This window comes from Pseudophryne corroboree, chromosome 10, assembly GCF_028390025.1.
Source record: "Pseudophryne corroboree isolate aPseCor3 chromosome 10, aPseCor3.hap2, whole genome shotgun sequence".
Classification (NCBI taxonomy): Eukaryota; Metazoa; Chordata; class Amphibia; order Anura; family Myobatrachidae; genus Pseudophryne; species Pseudophryne corroboree.
Genome location: NC_086453.1, coordinates 260,603,908 through 260,624,081, shown reverse-complemented (window position 1 = coordinate 260,624,081; position 20,174 = coordinate 260,603,908). Strand labels below are relative to the sequence as shown.

The following is a 20,174-nucleotide window of genomic DNA, read 5'->3' as shown; positions in this document are numbered from 1 at the left end:
GTACATTCTCGGTATCGCCTGCCTAGAGAAGTGGAACCTAGATGGTATTTGGTAACGGGGGCACACTGCCTCTATAAATTGTCTAGTTCCCTGTGAACTAACGGCGGATACCGGACGCACGTCTAACACCAACATAGTTGTCAAGGACTCAGTTATCCGCTTTGCAGTAGGATGACTGCTGTGATATTTCATCTTCCTCGCAAAGGACTGTTGAACAGTCAATTGCTTACTGGAAGTAGTACAAGTGGGCTTACGACTTCCCCTCTGGGATGACCATCGACTCCCAGCGGCAACAACAGCAGCGCCAGCAGCAGTAGGCGTTACACGCAAGGATGCATCGGAGGAATCCCAGGCAGGAGAGGACTCGTCAGAATTGCCAGTGACATGGCCTGCAGGACTATTGGCATTCCTGGGGAAGGAGGAAATTGACACTGAGGGAGTTGGTGGGGTGGTTTGCGTGAGCTTGGTTACAAGAGGAAGGGATTTACTGGTCAGTGGACTGCTTCCGCTGTCACCCAAAGTTTTTGAACTTGTCACTGACTTATTATGAATGCGCTGCAGGTGACGTATAAGGGAGGATGTTCCGAGGTGGTTAACGTCCTTACCCCTACTTATTACAGCTTGACAAAGGGAACACACGGCTTGACACCTGTTGTCCGCATTTCTGGTGAAATACCTCCACACCGAAGAGCTGATTTTTTTGGTATTTTCACCTGGCATGTCAACGGCCATATTCCTCCCACGGACAACAGGTGTCTCCCCGGGTGCCTGACTTAAACAAACCACCTCACCATCAGAATCCTCCTGGTCAATTTCCTCCCCAGCGCCAGCAACACCCATATCCTCCTCATCCTGGTGTACTTCAACACTGACATCTTCAATCTGACTATCAGGAACTGGACTGCGGGTGCTCCTTCCAGCACTTGCAGGGGGCGTGCAAATGGTGGAAGGCGCATGCTCTTCACGTCCAGTGTTGGGAAGGTCAGGCATCGCAACCGACACAATTGGACTCTCCTTGTGGATTTGGGATTTCAAAGAACGCACAGTTCTTTGCGGTGCTTTTGCCAGCTTGAGTCTTTTCAGTTTTCTAGCGAGAGGCTGAGTGCTTCCATCCTCATGTGAAGCTGAACCACTAGCCATGAACATAGGCCAGGGCCTCAGCCGTTCCTTGCCACTCCGTGTGGTAAATGGCATATTGGCAAGTTTACGCTTCTCCTCCGACAATTTTATTTTAGGTTTTGGAGTCCTTTTTTTACTGATATTTGGTGTTTTGGTTTTGACATGCTCTGTACTATGCCATTGGGCATCGGCCTTGGCAGACGACGTTGCTGGCATTTCATCGTCTCGGCCATGACTAGTGGCAGCAGCTTCAGCACGAGGTGGAAGTGGATCTTGATCTTTCCCTAATTTTGGAACCTCAACATTTTTGTTCTCCATATTTTAATAGGCACAACTAAAAGGCACCTCAGGTAAACAATGGAGATGGATGGATTGGATACTAGTATACAATTATGGACGGGCTGCCGAGTGCCGACACAGAGGTAGCCACAGCCGTGAACTACCGCACTGTACTGTGTCTGCTGCTAATATATAGACTGGTTGATAAAGAGATAGTATACTCGTAACTAGTATGTATGTATAAAGAAAGAAAAAAAAAACACGGTTAGGTGGTATATACAATTATGGACGGGCTGCCGAGTGCCGACACAGAGGTAGCCACAGCCGTGAACTACCGCACTGTACTGTGTCTGCTGCTAATATATAGACTGGTTGATAAAGAGATAGTATACTCGTAACTAGTATGTATGTATAAAGAAAGAAAAAAAAACCACGGTTAGGTGGTATATACAATTATGGACGGGCTGCCGAGTGCCGACACAGAGGTAGCCACAGCCGTGAACTACCGCACTGTACTGTGTCTGCTGCTAATATATAGACTGGTTGATAAAGAGATAGTATACTCGTAACTAGTATGTATGTATAAAGAAAGAAAAAAAAACCACGGTTAGGTGGTATATACAATTATGGACGGGCTGCCGAGTGCCGACACAGAGGTAGCCACAGCCGTGAACTACCGCACTGTACTGTGTCTGCTGCTAATATATAGACTGGTTGATAAAGAGATAGTATACTCGTAACTAGTATGTATGTATAAAGAAAGAAAAAAAAACCACGGTTAGGTGGTATATACAATTATGGACGGGCTGCCGAGTGCCGACACAGAGGTAGCCACAGCCGTGAACTACCGCACTGTACTGTGTCTGCTGCTAATATATAGACTGGTTGATAAAGAGATAGTATACTCGTAACTAGTATGTATGTATAAAGAAAGAAAAAAAAACCACGGTTAGGTGGTATATACAATTATGGACGGGCTGCCGAGTGCCGACACAGAGGTAGCCACAGCCGTGAACTACCGCACTGTACTGTGTCTGCTGCTAATATATAGACTGGTTGATAAAGAGATAGTATACTCGTAACTAGTATGTATGTATAAAGAAAGAAAAAAAAACCACGGTTAGGTGGTATATACAATTATGGACGGGCTGCCGAGTGCCGACACAGAGGTAGCCACAGCCGTGAACTACCGCACTGTACTGTGTCTGCTGCTAATATATAGACTGGTTGATAAAGAGATAGTATACTCGTAACTAGTATGTATGTATAAAGAAAGAAAAAAAAACCACGGTTAGGTGGTATATACAATTATGGACGGGCTGCCGAGTGCCGACACAGAGGTAGCCACAGCCGTGAACTACCGCACTGTACTGTGTCTGCTGCTAATATATAGACTGGTTGATAAAGAGATAGTATACTCGTAACTAGTATGTATGTATAAAGAAAGAAAAAAAAACCACGGTTAGGTGGTATATACAATTATGGACGGGCTGCCGAGTGCCGACACAGAGGTAGCCACAGCCGTGAACTACCGCACTGTACTGTGTCTGCTGCTATTATAGACTGGTTGATAAAGAGATAGTATACTCGTAACTAGTATGTATGTATAAAGAAAGAAAAAAAAACCACGGTTAGGTGGTATATACAATTATGGACGGGCTGCCGAGTGCCGACACAGAGGTAGCCACAGCCGTGAACTACCGCACTGTACTGTGTCTGCTGCTAATATAGACTGGTTGATAAAGAGATAGTATACTACTACTAATATTATATATACTGGTGGTCAGGTCACTGGTCACTAGTCACACTGGCAGTGGCACTCCTGCAGCAAAAGTGTGCACTGTTTTAATATAATATTATGTACTCCTGGCTCCTGCTATAACCTATAACTGGCACTGCAGTAGTGCTCCCCAGTCTCCCCCACAATTATAAGCTGTGTGAGCTGAGCAGTCAGACAGATATATAATATATATAGATGATGCAGCACACTGGCCTGAGCCTGAGCAGTGCACACAGATATGGTATGTGACTGACTGAGTCACTGTGTGTATCGCTTTTTTCAGGCAGAGAACGGATATATTAAATAAACTGCACTGTGTGTCTGGTGGTCACTCACTATATAATATATTATGTACTCCTGGCTCCTGCTATAACCTATAACTGGCACTGCAGTAGTGCTCCCCAGTCTCCCCCACAATTATAAGCTGTGTGAGCTGAGCAGTCAGACAGATATATATAATATTATATATAGATAATAGATGATGCAGCACACTGGCCTGAGCCTGAGCAGTGCACACAGATATGGTATGTGACTGAGTCACTGTGTGCTGTGTATCGCTTTTTTCAGGCAGAGAACGGATTATAAATAAAACTGGTGGTCACTATCAGCAAAACTCTGCACTGTACTGAGTACTCCTAATGCTCCCCAAAATTAGTAAATCAAGTGTCTCTCTAATCTATTCTAAACGGAGAGGACGCCAGCCACGTCCTCTCCCTATCAATCTCAATGCACGTGTGAAAATGGCGGCGACGCGCGGCTCCTTATATAGAATCCGAGTCTCGCGATAGAATCCGAGCCTCGCGAGAATCCGACAGCGTCATGATGACGTTCGGGCGCGCTCGGGTTAACCGAGCAAGGCGGGAAGATCCGAGTCGCTCGGACCCGTGAAAAAAAACATGAAGTTCTGGCGGGTTCGGATTCAGAGAAACCGAACCCGCTCATCTCTAATGTAGTGTTCAAATTTCCATGGGGCTACTCACGGTACAGATGTCGAAGCGTTACAGACAAGGAAAACCTTGTGGGATATGAGGATTTCTTTGATCCATTAAAAGATACCTTTATGAGACTGTACTTACCTGATTTACTGTGAGTGGGGTACGCACCCTTATTCGAACCTAGATTTAGAGACGCTGCTCCTTAAGTAAATTGTGGTCACTTGGGGGGCTGACAGTATAGAAGGGGATACATGGGTCTCCCTTGACTTAGCCTAATTAGTGCAGTAGCAGCTGGGTTGCCTATGTTACAGTGGCTCTTACTTACGTGCTGTTGCAATATGGTGAGCAGAATAAAATGATCCCCAGGAGAAAATGTGCTCTATACCCTGTAGTGCAAGGTGCCCACAAGTAGAAAAGCACATTGCTACTCCCAGGGCCATAACTATGAGTGTGCGAGTTGTACCACACCAGATAAAAGAACTGATTATGGCAGAATATAGAAAATATGTCTTATTGTAATGGTCGCAACAACCTCAAAAACAATAAGCACAATAGATGTGACAAAATTAACAATGGGGAGGATGGAGCTCCCACTCCAGACATCCACAGAAAAAAAGGCCCATTTTCATGACAGGATTTCCACAAAATGATGCCACCAAACTACCACCACCAGGGCTGAGCTGTCAGCTGGCTCCACCACCTCACTAACTGAGCAATAGCACATTGGCAGTAGGTGGCCAGTCAATGAGGAGGGGGAGCCAGTTGAGAGCTTGGCTCTTGGAAGGAGACTTGGCACCAGGAAGGCGAGAGAGGTTGCGGCTGCCTGAAGTGTCTATAGAGAAGTTGTGTGTAATGAGGGGTGATTGCTTCTCTGGATCCATCACTGCTGCTTACTATCTTACAGATGTGACACTTGTCACCTTACACTCTAATTGTGGCAAACACAGGTCATTTGCTGTGATTAGTTCCGTGAATGTGCACATGCATACGATCACATGGGTGCAGGCGCACCTACGATCGTATCACAGTGGGGCATGAATAGTCACAATCACGGCACATTCACAGTCATGACTTCCTGCTGGTCTGTCTACGAGCGCATACAGTAACTCTACCATGACACTCACATTAGACAGATCTTTTCCATGCTTAGTTGACTTCAAGAAATCACCATTTCACGCAAAAGGGATGATGTACTAACCCGTGGAGATAGAAAAAGTGAAGAGAGATAAAGTACCAGCCCATTAGCTTCTAATTGCCATGTTGTAGCTGTATTTAGAAAATGACAGGAGCTGATTGGTGGTTAGTTTATCGCCCTCCACTTTATCCCTCTCCAATGCTGAGTACATCTGCCCACAAGAGTTGATGGATCTGTCAAACCGACCACATGCTCAAGCCCTGTCCATCTGTGCATGCATATTCCAATTCATTGCATTTATTGTTATCCTTGGTATCCAGATGATAGGTAGACAGTGAAAAGGTTGACAGTCAATAGGTCAATACAAATGGTTGACATGCATATGGTTGACGTGGTCAAAAGGCAAAGAAAGCCCAGAGAAAAGACACTACTGTATGTGCCACTTCAGGGGGCGGGGCTGAATGGTTGTGTCATTTGGCCCTGCCCCAATACTGTGAAAAACCTACAATTCGCAGGTGCTTGATGAAAGGTGGAGCTATAGGCCCCACACACAACACAGAAACCACACGCGATTTGCTGGTCCATGTCAAGGGGCGGAGCTAAACGACAATGCCAGTCATTTAGATACGCTTACTTCCAGCTCTCCGCAATTTCCGTTAATTATCACACCATCCTGCCTGCATCACTAGGAAGCGGGCAGGATGTGGGAGAGCCACCTACTCTTACGGGGCTGCGGGGAACTACTCCAAAAATAGCTAGTCTCCCACAGCTTCCGGGAGTGTAGGCAAGTATGTCAAAAGGTCGTCAGGTTCAAATGGTCAACATGAAAATGGTCAACACAGGAAAAGGTCGACCAAAGTTTTTTTAGTTTTTTTTTATTTCTTCAACTTTTTAATACTTTTCCATGCACATGGGCTATGATTGTGAAAAGTAACCTGTGCCAAGCGCAGCGGTAGGAGAGCGAGTCACATTGCCTGAAGCATGGCGAGCAAAACGAGCCATGTGAGAGGACGTGGTGCACTAACTGGAGTTCCATGTGCTGCAAGGTAAAATTTCACACCCCAAAAAATTAAAAACTCATGTCAACCTTTTTATTTGTTGACCATTTCCATGTTGACCTTTTGACTCTGTCGACCATTTGGTGTCGACCTAGAGACCCATAACCATTATCCTGTGGGATCCGTCCACATTTGCACTTCATTTTCTTATTCAGGCTGATTGCCATTTAAATTACAATATGTACACTCAAATTATTTACACAGGAAGCAGCTTGCTGTATAATGAGACATGATGTAACTAATAATAGATGCAAAGTAAATATGAGAATATTTTGCATTACAGTAAATGTAATCTCACAGGGAGCAATGTGCTTTCTTTACTACTCCCTATAATTCGTTTTCTTTTTATCTTATTGCAGGACATGGGTGCTGAAAATTCACCTACAAATCTTCCCGTAAAGATATGCCTTGTAACAGATCTCTTCGATCTTGTGGTAAATGAAAATTACATCAATATACAGTATTAGTGGATTTGCGGATTGTAGACGGTTCATTGCCGTATGCTAAATGTAATACTGAACAATCCAAGTTATTCAACTACCAGCTTGGAAGATAAAGGGAATATGTTTAAAGTTTTAGTTCAAGTTTTAGTTAATTTACCCACAAAACAAAAAAACAACTTGATCCTGTTAAACATGAAGGGGTAGATTTACAAACGCTTCTAAAGCAGACAAGTGGATTTGTTGACCGTAGCGACCAATCAAATTCTATCATTTTCCAGAATACAGTAGAGAAATGATAGCTAAAATCTAATTGGTTGCTACGGGCAACAGTAAATTTACATCGCAGTGTGTAACTAGTGTTCTACTAGATGTTTTCTTACTATCACCGCCCTCAGCCACAGGCACAAACAGAAGTAGCTAAGTGGCCATTGGAATCCTCATATGTCATCCCCTCACTTGATTTCATACTTTTATTGTGTTTAAAATTTCCGCAAAGAAATTTACAAAATATTTTAGTGAAAGTTATTATTATTATTATTATTATTATTATATCTCTGATCTGTAAGATGCTGCAGTGCTCTGCAGTACCAGAGAGTAGGGGAAACTGATCACATGGAAAACAAGGATATAGAAGATAAGGCCAGTACACACAGGCCAATCTAGCACCGGTGATAGCGACGCGCAGGGCCGTGCATCTCTATCGCTGGGGGGCATACACACGAGAGATCCATGCTTAAAATCTAAGCAATCTAGTCAGAATGCTTAGATTTTAAGGATGAATCTCTCCTTGTGTACCCCCCTTTAGTTAAAAAAAAGTGCAGACTTTAAAACCAAGGTTAGGAAGGGCTTTACTCACAAGAGCTTGCAATCTAAAAGAGGGCAAAGCTGATACAAAAGATGTGAACATGACTCAGAATGCAGATTGGACAGCAGGAAAGGTGTAACATGATACTCGTTGGTTATGAAGGCTCTAATAAAGAGCAAATGGCTATACTCCAGTTAAAACAAATATAATAGCAGAACTTTAATTAACAACAGTCTATTATAATATAATATATTATGATATGGGGGGATGTATGAAGCCTTGCACAGAGATAAAGTGGAGAGAGATAAAGTACCAACCAATCCACATCTAACAGTCATTTTTCAAACAGTCTGTAACATGGCAGTTAGGCGCTGGTTGGCACTCATCTCTTGCCACTTTGGGGTCTATTCATGTAGCAGAGAAAAGCCCTGTTTTGCATTAAACAGGGCTTTTCTCTGCCTAGTGCAATATGCAGAGCGGGTTACCGTGGAGAAGTCACTGACTTCCCTAGCGGCACACCCGTTCTGTGCTTGAATCGCAACATCATACTTTTATATGGTGAGTGTGATCCGCTTCTCCATGGCGTTCAGACTTGCCATTTCAGGATGGCGTAACCTGAACTGCGGTGTGGAGACGAAAGGGAAGCTCAATGCTTCCCTGGTCTCTGCCTGGCACCCGACGCTGGCTCCACCCCCTGACCTCCCAGCTGCCACTGCGGCCTTCCGGGAGGCCAGACCGTGGCACATGCACAGCGGGACCCGCCGGAGGACTCCACGCATCGGAAAGGGTACTGCCTGGAGAAGACCTCACCGCTGGACCCCTGGATTCAGCAGCGCATCACCAGATGGGTGAGTATACATGAATTGCTACTTATTACTAGAGATGAGCGGGTTCGGTTTCTCTGAATCCGAACCCGCCAGAACTTCATGTTTTTTTTCACGGGTCCGAGCGACTCGGATCTTCCCGCCTTGCTCGGTTAACCCGAGCGCGCCCGAACGTCATCATGACGCTGTCGGATTCTCGCGAGGCTCGGATTCTATCGCGAGACTCGGATTCTATATAAGGAGCCGCGCGTCGCCGCCATTTTCACACGTGCATTGAGATTGATAGGGAGAGGACGTGGCTGGCGTCCTCTCCGTTTAGAATTAGAATAGATTAGAGAGACACTTGATTTACTAATTTTGGGGAGCATTAGGAGTACTCAGTAGTGTACAGTGCAGAGTTTTGCTGATAGTGACCAGTGACCACCAGTTTTATTTATAATCCGTTCTCTGCCTGAAAAAAGCGATACACAGCACACAGTGACTCAGTCACATACCATATCTGTGTGCACTGCTCAGGCTCAGGCCAGTGTGCTGCATCATCTATATATATTATATATCTGTCTGACTGCTCAGCTCACACAGCTTATAATTGTGGGGGAGACTGGGGAGCACTACTGCAGTGCCAGTTATAGGTTATAGCAGGAGCCAGGAGTACATAATATTATATTAAAATTAAACAGTGCACACTTTTGCTGCAGGAGTGCCACTGCCAGTGTGACTAGTGACCAGTGACCTGACCACCAGTATATAATATTAGTAGTATACTATCTCTTTATCAACCAGTCTATATTAGCAGCAGACACAGTACAGTGCGGTAGTTCACGGCTGTGGCTACCTCTGTGTCGGCACTCGGCAGCCCGTCCATAATTGTATATACCAGTGACCTAACCGTGGTTTTTTTTTCTTTCTTTATACATACATACTAGTTACGAGTATACTATCTCTTTATCAACCAGTCTATATATTAGCAGCAGACACAGTACAGTGCGGTAGTTCACGGCTGTGGCTACCTCTGTGTCGGCACTCGGCAGCCCGTCCATAATTGTATATACCACCTAACCGTGGTTTTTTTTTCTTTCTTTATACATACATACTAGTTACGAGTATACTATCTCTTTATCAACCAGTCTATATATTAGCAGCAGACACAGTACAGTGCGGTAGTTCACGGCTGTGGCTACCTCTGTGTCGGCACTCGGCAGCCCGTCCATAATTGTATATACCACCTAACCGTGGTTTTTTTTTCTTTCTTTATACATACATACTAGTTACGAGTATACTATCTCTTTATCAACCAGTCTATATATTAGCAGCAGACACAGTACAGTGCGGTAGTTCACGGCTGTGGCTACCTCTGTGTCGGCACTCGGCAGCCCGTCCATAATTGTATATACCAGTGACCTAACCGTGGTTTTTTTTTCTTTCTTTATACATACATACTAGTTACGAGTATACTATCTCTTTATCAACCAGTCTATATATTAGCAGCAGACACAGTACAGTGCGGTAGTTCACGGCTGTGGCTACCTCTGTGTCGGCACTCGGCAGCCCGTCCATAATTGTATATACCACCTAACCGTGGTTTTTTTTTCTTTCTTTATACATACATACTAGTTACGAGTATACTATCTCTTTATCAACCAGTCTATATATTAGCAGCAGACACAGTACAGTGCGGTAGTTCACGGCTGTGGCTACCTCTGTGTCGGCACTCGGCAGCCCGTCCATAATTGTATATACCACCTAACCGTGGTTTTTTTTTCTTTCTTTATACATACATACTAGTTACGAGTATACTATCTCTTTATCAACCAGTCTATATATTAGCAGCAGACACAGTACAGTGCGGTAGTTCACGGCTGTGGCTACCTCTGTGTCGGCACTCGGCAGCCCGTCCATAATTGTATATACCACCTAACCGTGGGTTTTTTTTCTTTCTTTATACATACATACTAGTTACGAGTATACTATCTCTTTATCAACCAGTCTATATATTAGCAGCAGACACAGTACAGTGCGGTAGTTCACGGCTGTGGCTACCTCTGTGTCGGCACTCGGCAGCCCGTCCATAATTGTATATACCACCTAACCGTGGTTTTTTTTTCTTTCTTTATACATACATACTAGTTACGAGTATACTATCTCTTTATCAACCAGTCTATATATTAGCAGCAGACACAGTACAGTGCGGTAGTTCACGGCTGTGGCTACCTCTGTGTCGGCACTCGGCAGCCCGTCCATAATTGTATATACCACCTAACCGTGGGTTTTTTTTCTTTCTTTATACATACATACTAGTTACGAGTATACTATCTCTTTATCAACCAGTCTATATATTAGCAGCAGACACAGTACAGTGCGGTAGTTCACGGCTGTGGCTACCTCTGTGTCGGCACTCGGCAGCCCGTCCATAATTGTATATACCACCTAACCGTGGTTTTTTTTTCTTTCTTTATACATACATACTAGTTACGAGTATACTATCTCTTTATCAACCAGTCTATATATTAGCAGCAGACACAGTACAGTGCGGTAGTTCACGGCTGTGGCTACCTCTGTGTCGGCACTCGGCAGCCCGTCCATAATTGTATATACCACCTAACCGTGGTTTTTTTTTCTTTCTTTATACATACATACTAGTTACGAGTATACTATCTCTTTATCAACCAGTCTATATATTAGCAGCAGACACAGTACAGTGCGGTAGTTCACGGCTGTGGCTACCTCTGTGTCGGCACTCGGCAGCCCGTCCATAATTGTATATACCACCTAACCGTGGTTTTTTTTTCTTTCTTTATACATACATACTAGTTACGAGTATACTATCTCTTTATCAACCAGTCTATATATTAGCAGCAGACACAGTACAGTGCGGTAGTTCACGGCTGTGGCTACCTCTGTGTCGGCACTCGGCAGCCCGTCCATAATTGTATATACCACCTAACCGTGGTTTTTTTTTCTTTCTTTATACATACATACTAGTTACGAGTATACTATCTCTTTATCAACCAGTCTATATATTAGCAGCAGACACAGTACAGTGCGGTAGTTCACGGCTGTGGCTACCTCTGTGTCGGCACTCGGCAGCCCGTCCATAATTGTATATACCACCTAACCGTGGTTTTTTTTTCTTTCTTTATACATACATACTAGTTACGAGTATACTATCTCTTTATCAACCAGTCTATATATTAGCAGCAGACACAGTACAGTGCGGTAGTTCACGGCTGTGGCTACCTCTGTGTCGGCACTCGGCAGCCCGTCCATAATTGTATATACCACCTAACCGTGGTTTTTTTTTCTTTCTTTATACATACATACTAGTTACGAGTATACTATCTCTTTATCAACCAGTCTATATATTAGCAGCAGACACAGTACAGTGCGGTAGTTCACGGCTGTGGCTACCTCTGTGTCGGCACTCGGCAGCCCGTCCATAATTGTATATACCACCTAACCGTGGTTTTTTTTTCTTTCTTTATACATACATACTAGTTACGAGTATACTATCTCTTTATCAACCAGTCTATATATTAGCAGCAGACACAGTACAGTGCGGTAGTTCACGGCTGTGGCTACCTCTGTGTCGGCACTCGGCAGCCCGTCCATAATTGTATATACCACCTAACCGTGGTTTTTTTTTCTTTCTTTATACATACATACTAGTTACGAGTATACTATCTCTTTATCAACCAGTCTATATATTAGCAGCAGACACAGTACAGTGCGGTAGTTCACGGCTGTGGCTACCTCTGTGTCGGCACTCGGCAGCCCGTCCATAATTGTATATACCACCTAACCGTGGTTTTTTTTCTTTCTTTATACATACATACTAGTTACGAGTATACTATCTCTTTATCAACCAGTCTATATATTAGCAGCAGACACAGTACAGTGCGGTAGTTCACGGCTGTGGCTACCTCTGTGACGGCACTCGGCAGCCCGTCCATAATTGTATACTAGTATCCAATCCATCCATCTCCATTGTTTACCTGAGGTGCCTTTTAGTTGTGCCTATTAAAATATGGAGAACAAAAATGTTGAGGTTCCAAAATTAGGGAAAGATCAAGATCCACTTCCACCTCGTGCTGAAGCTGCTGCCACTAGTCATGGCCGAGACGATGAAATGCCAGCAACGTCGTCTGCCAAGGCCGATGCCCAATGGCATAGTACAGAGCATGTCAAAACCAAAACACCAAATATCAGTAAAAAAAGGACTCCAAAACCTAAAATAAAATTGTCGGAGGAGAAGCGTAAACTTGCCAATATGCCATTTACCACACGGAGTGGCAAGGAACGGCTGAGGCCCTGGCCTATGTTCATGGCTAGTGGTTCAGCTTCACATGAGGATGGAAGCACTCAGCCTCTCGCTAGAAAACTGAAAAGACTCAAGCTGGCAAAAGCACCGCAAAGAACTGTGCGTTCTTTGAAATCCCAAATCCACAAGGAGAGTCCAATTGTGTCGGTTGCGATGCCTGACCTTCCCAACACTGGACGTGAAGAGCATGCGCCTTCCACCATTTGCACGCCCCCTGCAAGTGCTGGAAGGAGCACCCGCAGTCCAGTTCCTGATAGTCAGATTGAAGATGTCAGTGTTGAAGTACACCAGGATGAGGAGGATATGGGTGTTGCTGGCGCTGGGGAGGAAATTGACCAGGAGGATTCTGATGGTGAGGTGGTTTGTTTAAGTCAGGCACCCGGGGAGACACCTGTTGTCCGTGGGAGGAATATGACCGTTGACATGCCAGGTGAAAATACCAAAAAAATCAGCTCTTCGGTGTGGAGGTATTTCACCAGAAATGCGGACAACAGGTGTCAAGCCGTGTGTTCCCTTTGTCAAGCTGTAATAAGTAGGGGTAAGGACGTTAACCACCTCGGAACATCCTCCCTTATACGTCACCTGCAGCGCATTCATAATAAGTCAGTGACAAGTTCAAAAACTTTGGGTGACAGCGGAAGCAGTCCACTGACCAGTAAATCCCTTCCTCTTGTAACCAAGCTCACGCAAACCACCCCACCAACTCCCTCAGTGTCAATTTCCTCCTTCCCCAGGAATGCCAATAGTCCTGCAGGCCATGTCACTGGCAATTCTGACGAGTCCTCTCCTGCCTGGGATTCCTCCGATGCATCCTTGCGTGTAACGCCTACTGCTGCTGGCGCTGCTGTTGTTGCCGCTGGGAGTCGATGGTCATCCCAGAGGGGAAGTCGTAAGCCCACTTGTACTACTTCCAGTAAGCAATTGACTGTTCAACAGTCCTTTGCGAGGAAGATGAAATATCACAGCAGTCATCCTACTGCAAAGCGGATAACTGAGTCCTTGACAACTATGTTGGTGTTAGACGTGCGTCCGGTATCCGCCGTTAGTTCACAGGGAACTAGACAATTTATTGAGGCAGTGTGCCCCCGTTACCAAATACCATCTAGGTTCCACTTCTCTAGGCAGGCGATACCGAGAATGTACACGGACGTCAGAAAAAGACTCACCAGTGTCCTAAAAAATGCAGTTGTACCCAATGTCCACTTAACCACGGACATGTGGACAAGTGGAGCAGGGCAGGGTCAGGACTATATGACTGTGACAGCCCACTGGGTAGATGTATGGACTCCCGCCGCAAGAACAGCAGCGGCGGCACCAGTAGCAGCATCTCGCAAACGCCAACTCTTTCCTAGGCAGGCTACGCTTTGTATCACCGCTTTCCAGAATACGCACACAGCTGAAAACCTCTTACGGCAACTGAGGAAGATCATCGCGGAATGGCTTACCCCAATTGGACTCTCCTGTGGATTTGTGGCATCGGACAACGCCAGCAATATTGTGTGTGCATTAAATATGGGCAAATTCCAGCACGTCCCATGTTTTGCACATACCTTGAATTTGGTGGTGCAGAATTTTTTAAAAAACGACAGGGGCGTGCAAGAGATGCTGTCGGTGGCCAGAAAAATTGCGGGACACTTTCGGCGTACAGGCACCACGTACAGAAGACTGGAGCACCACCAAAAACTACTGAACCTGCCCTGCCATCATCTGAAGCAAGAAGTGGTAACGAGGTGGAATTCAACCCTCTATATGCTTCAGAGGTTGGAGGAGCAGCAAAAGGCCATTCAAGCCTATACAATTGAGCACGATATAGTAGGCGGAATGCACCTGTCTCAAGTGCAGTGGAGAATGATTTCAACGTTGTGCAAGGTTCTGATGCCCTTTGAACTTGCCACACGTGAAGTCAGTTCAGACACTGCCAGCCTGAGTCAGGTCATTCCCCTCATCAGGCTTTTGCAGAAGAAGCTGGAGGCATTGAAGAAGGAGCTAAAAGGGAGCGATTCCGCTAGGCATGTGGGACTTGTGGATGCAGCCCTTAATTCGCTTAACAAGGATTCACGGGTGGTCAATCTGTTGAAATCAGAGCACTACATTTTGGCCACCGTGCTCGATCCTAGATTTAAAGCCTACCTTGGATCTCTCTTTCCAGCAGACACAGGTCTGCTGGGGTTGAAAGACCTGCTGGTGACAAAATTGTCAAGTCAAGCGGAACGCGACCTGTCAACATCTCCTCCTTCACATTCTCCCGCAACTGGGGGTGCGAGGAAAAGGCTCAGAATTCCGAGCCCACCCGCTGGCGGTGATGCAGGGCAGTCTGGAGCGACTGCTGATGCTGACATCTGGTCCGGACTGAAGGACCTGACAACGATTACGGACATGTCGTCTACTGTCACTGCATATGATTCTCTCAACATTGATAGAATGGTGGAGGATTATATGAGTGACCGCATCCAAGTAGGCACGTCACACAGTCCGTACTTATACTGGCAGGAAAAAGAGGCAATTTGGAGGCCCTTGCACAAACTGGCTTTATTCTACCTAAGTTGCCCTCCCACAAGTGTGTACTCCGAAAGAGTGTTTAGTGCCGCCGCTCACCTTGTCAGCAATCGGCGTACGAGGTTACATCCAGAAAATGTGGAGAAGATGATGTTCATTAAAATGAATTATAATCAATTCCTCCGCGGAGACATTGACCAGCAGCAATTGCCTCCACAAAGTACACAGGGAGCTGAGATGGTGGATTCCAGTGGGGACGAATTGATAATCTGTGAGGAGGGGGATGTACACGGTGATATATCGGAGGGTGAAGATGAGGTGGACATCTTGCCTCTGTAGAGCCAGTTTGTGCAAGGAGAGATTAATTGCTTCTTTTTTGGGGGGGGTCCAAACCAACCCGTCATATCAGTCACAGTCGTGTGGCAGACCCTGTCACTGAAATGATGGGTTGGTTAAAGTGTGCATGTCCTGTTTTGTTTATACAACATAAGGGTGGGTGGGAGGGCCCAAGGACAATTCCATCTTGCACCTCTTTTTTCTTTTCTTTTTCTTTGCATCATGTGCTGATTGGGGAGGGTTTTTTGGAAGGGACATCCTGCGTGACACTGCAGTGCCACTCCTAGATGGGCCCGGTGTTTGTGTCGGCCACTAGGGTCGCTAATCTAACTCACACAGTCAGCTACCTCATTGCGCCTCTTTTTTTCTTTGCGTCATGTGCTGTTTGGGGAGGGTTTTTTGGAAGGGACATCCTGCGTGACACTGCAGTGCCACTCCTAGATGGGCCCGGTGTTTGTGTCGGCCACTAGGGTCGCTAATCTTACTCACACAGTCAGCTACCTCATTGCGCCTCTTTTTTTCTTTGCGTCATGTGCTGTTTGGGGAGGGTTTTTTGGAAGGGACATCCTGCGTGACACTGCAGTGCCACTCCTAGATGGGCCCGGTGTTTGTGTCGGCCACTAGGGTCGCTAATCTTACTCACACAGTCAGCTACCTCATTGCGCCTCTTTTTTTCTTTGCGTCATGTGCTGTTTGGGGAGGGTTTTTTGGAAGGGACATCCTGCGTGACACTGCAGTGCCACTCCTAGATGTGCCCGGTGTTTGTGTCGGCCACTAGGGTCGCTAATCTTACTCACACAGCTACCTCATTGCGCCTCTTTTTTTCTTTGTGTCATGTGCTGTTTGGGGAGGGTTTTTTGGAAGGGCCATCCTGCGTGACACTGCAGTGCCACTCCTAGATGGGCCCGGTGTTTGTGTCGGCCACTAGGGTCGCTAATCTTACTCACACAGCTACCTCATTGCGCCTCTTTTTTTCTTTGCGTCATGTGCTGTTTGGGGAGGGTTTTTTGGAAGGGACATCCTGCGTGACACTGCAGTGCCACTCCTAGATGGGCCCGGTGTTTGTGTCGGCCACTAGGGTCGCTAATCTTACTCACACAGTCAGCTACCTCATTGCGCCTCTTTTTTTCTTTGCGTCATGTGCTGTTTGGGGAGGGTTTTTTGGAAGGGCCATCCTGCGTGACACTGCAGTGCCACTCCTAGATGGGCCCGGTGTTTGTGTCGGCCACTAGGGTCGCTAATCTTACTCACACAGCTACCTCATTGCGCCTCTTTTTTTCTTTGCGTCATGTGCTGTTTGGGGAGGGTTTTTTGGAAGGGCCATCCTGCGTGACACTGCAGTGCCACTCCTAGATGGGCCCGGTGTTTGTGTCGGCCACTAGGGTCGCTAATCTTACTCACACAGCTACCTCATTGCGCCTCTTTTTTTCTTTGCGTCATGTGCTGTTTGGGGAGGGTTTTTTGGAAGGGACATCCTGCGTGACACTGCAGTGCCACTCCTAGATGGGCCCGGTGTTTGTGTCGGCCACTAGGGTCGCTTATCTTACTCACACAGCGACCTCGGTGCAAATTTTAGGACTAAAAATAATATTGTGAGGTGTGAGGTATTCAGAATAGACTGAAAATGAGTGTAAATTATGGTTTTTGAGGTTAATAATACTTTGGGATCAAAATGACCCCCAAATTCTATGATTTAAGCTGTTTTTTAGTGTTTTTGGAAAAAAACACCCGAATCCAAAACACACCCGAATCCGACAAAAAAAATTCGGTGAGGTTTTGCCAAAACGCGTTCGAACCCAAAACACGGCCGCGGAACCGAACCCAAAACCAAAACACAAAACCCGAAAAATTTCAGGCGCTCATCTCTACTTATTACAGCTATACATGGCATCGAAACAATGCGATGTATAGTGATAAGTAGCAATAAAGTTTATGTTTTCTTCATGTATAGACCCCCAGGGGTCTATTTACTAAGTCTTGGATGGAGATAAATCCAACGGAGATAAAGTCCCAGCCAATCATCTCCTAACTGCCATGTCACAGGCCGGGTTTGAAAAATGACAGTTAGGAGCTGATTGGCTGGTACTTTATCTCTGGTACCAGCCTACCAGTGCTCTGGACTTCCAAGGACGTTTTTTGGACTCAGTTTATACCACAGGGAAAATCTCGCCTTCCGGAGCCTTATGCAGGGTATCTTTCCCGGGTATACCTTGCATATAACACCTGCGGCATCCGGCCACCATCTTGGTAGGATTCTCTGTGTTATCTACTTCCATTTTATAAGTGTTTGTTTAAATTAAAACAGAGATTGTTTTTACATAACAATAGACACATGCCTTATTTTTTCTACCAATCATGGCTCAAGCATAATGTTTTATGTGGGTGTTATCTGACAAGCGCCAATCAGGAGTAGTCCTCTTTCTGTATTGCATATATCCATTTCTATTTTTGGGCTCAACAGGGGAGCCCTGTGACCACCCCTAGGCCAGCTAAAGTCTATACAGCGCAGTTTTTCTACCTCAACCCCATTTTTGACAATGGTACTTTATCTCAGTCCACTTTATCTCCATCCAAGGCTTAGTAAATAAACCCCCAAATCTCTATCCAATCATTGATAGATATGCTTCATAATATTACATTTTATTCAGTTATAAAACAACTTATTGTAAAAGTAACTAGTCGAAAGTAACATATAAACATATGACAGCAATAAATGCAGGATCATGGGGAAAGAAATCATTAAGAAAATTAAGTGATATGTTTATATGAAACTGTGAAGATTTATACAAACTTGCCGAGAAAATGAGCGACGTGACTAACTTTCACCATTCCTGAGCGACGTGGCTAAGTTTCACCATTCCTGAGCGACGTCGCTAACTTTCTTGAAAAGTGTGTATGCCGCCACCAACCAGCGATGCGCGGCCCTGCGGGTCATTAACGACCCTCGCTGTCGGCCATGCAGGCAGCTGAATTTGGACTTAAGACAAAAAGCTGCCTGCACGGCCCGGCCGCTGTGTGACAGCACTGAGCGATATGAACGTCATATTACTGAGTGTGTATGCCCGGCCGCCGACCAGCCCGGGAGGGGAAACACTAGGCGACGTCGCTCATAGAGCACGTCGCCTAGTATACTGTGTACCCACCTTAAAAGTCACTCCAGTAGCTTTTATACAAATAAGGTTCTCACAATACAATCAAAGCTCTCCACTTGAAAAGATCCCCTGATGATTGCTATAGAAAGAGAAAGCAATCGCCATTGTTTATTTTAGGAATCTTGATACATTTTACAGAGCTACTGTATAGAGATTGGCATTGTCTGGTGTGACTGTCTTTTCCATGTGCTAGTCTCTTTGTGTACACACGGTGAGATACGGGATAAACCCTGATTCTCACTATGCGATAGGGACTAGGTCGGTATCGCAAGCCTAGATGACTGTGCTACAATGTACGATTTTGGCTAAGTGTCAATTTTGACTATACTTTTATACTGTACTAGATAGTCAAAATTGACTTGCCTGCACAGTCTATCTAGGCTTGCGATACCGACCTCGCGAGACCGCACATCGGTATCGCATCGGGATCGCAAGGTGACTTTCCCCTTGCAGTCTGCACTAAATTTTCTTGTGATTTTAAATATATAGTCAAAATCGGAAGAAAAAAATCTTACCGTGAGAACACACCTTAAGCTGTAAAACGTTTTGCTGTGATGTGGCACTCTCCTCAGGAAACTTTTGCAGAACTTAGTAATAAACACCACACATGTATCAGCCTCCTGCCCTGTAAAATTCACCTGCCATTCTTCTACATGTACAGATACCTCTTGTGCGAGCTCTTAAGAATACAACTCTAGCAAGAACTGTGCTCCCATATCAGTAGTTAGGAAATGCTGCAGGCACAGTTCTGAGTTAAGCTGCTCACAAGCAGTCTAGATCATTTTCTATACAGTATAGGCAAGAATCTCACCTACATTTGCTGCAAGCTTGCATACTGTAGGGGGGCTGACATAGGGGTACAGCTCCATCTTTGCACATTGGTGGTCATTCTGTGTTCGCTAGCTGCATTCGTTCGCTGTGCAGCGATGAGGCAAAAAATGGCACTTCTGCACATGCGACGCAATGTGCACACGCAACGTACTATTACAACGAACGATGTAGTTTCACACAAGGTCTAGCGATGCTTTTCAGTCGCACTGGATGCCGCAGAGTGATTGACAGGAAGAGGGCGTTTCTGGGTGTCAACTGACCGTTTTTAGGGAGTGTTCGAAAAAACGCAGGCATGCCTGCAAAAACACAGGCGTGGCTGGGTGAACGCAGGGCATGTTTGTGACAACAAAACAGGAACTGAACAGTCTGAAGTGATCGCAAGCGCTGAGTAGGTTTTGAGCTACTCTGAAACTGCACCAAAAACTTTGTAGCCGCTCTGCTATCCTTTCGTTCGCACTTCTGCTAAGCTAAAATACACTCCCAGTGGGCGGCAGCATAGCGTTTGCACGGCTGCTAAAAACTGCTAGCGAGTGATCAACTCGGAATGACCACCATGCTGCGCTCCCTGTGATGAGGTCGTTCTTTATAGAGTTGCTCTGCCCCAGCTTTCCAATAGTAATCACAGTCATTCTTTCTCCCTCCCCCAAGCCAAATAGTGCATTC

The 20,174-nt window shown here is 45.5% G+C and overlaps 1 protein-coding gene across 1 annotated transcript in view; it reads left to right on the top strand.

The window, feature by feature from the left end:
• The window catches only part of LOC134965289 (uncharacterized), a 213,637-nt gene that overhangs the window by 15,870 nt on the left and 177,593 nt on the right, over nucleotides 1-20,174 (top strand). The window contains exon 4 of the mRNA XM_063941770.1: nucleotides 6,666-6,740. Within this exon, the coding sequence (XP_063797840.1) occupies nucleotides 6,666-6,740 (75 nt within the window). The remainder of the gene's footprint in view (nucleotides 1-6,665; nucleotides 6,741-20,174) is intronic.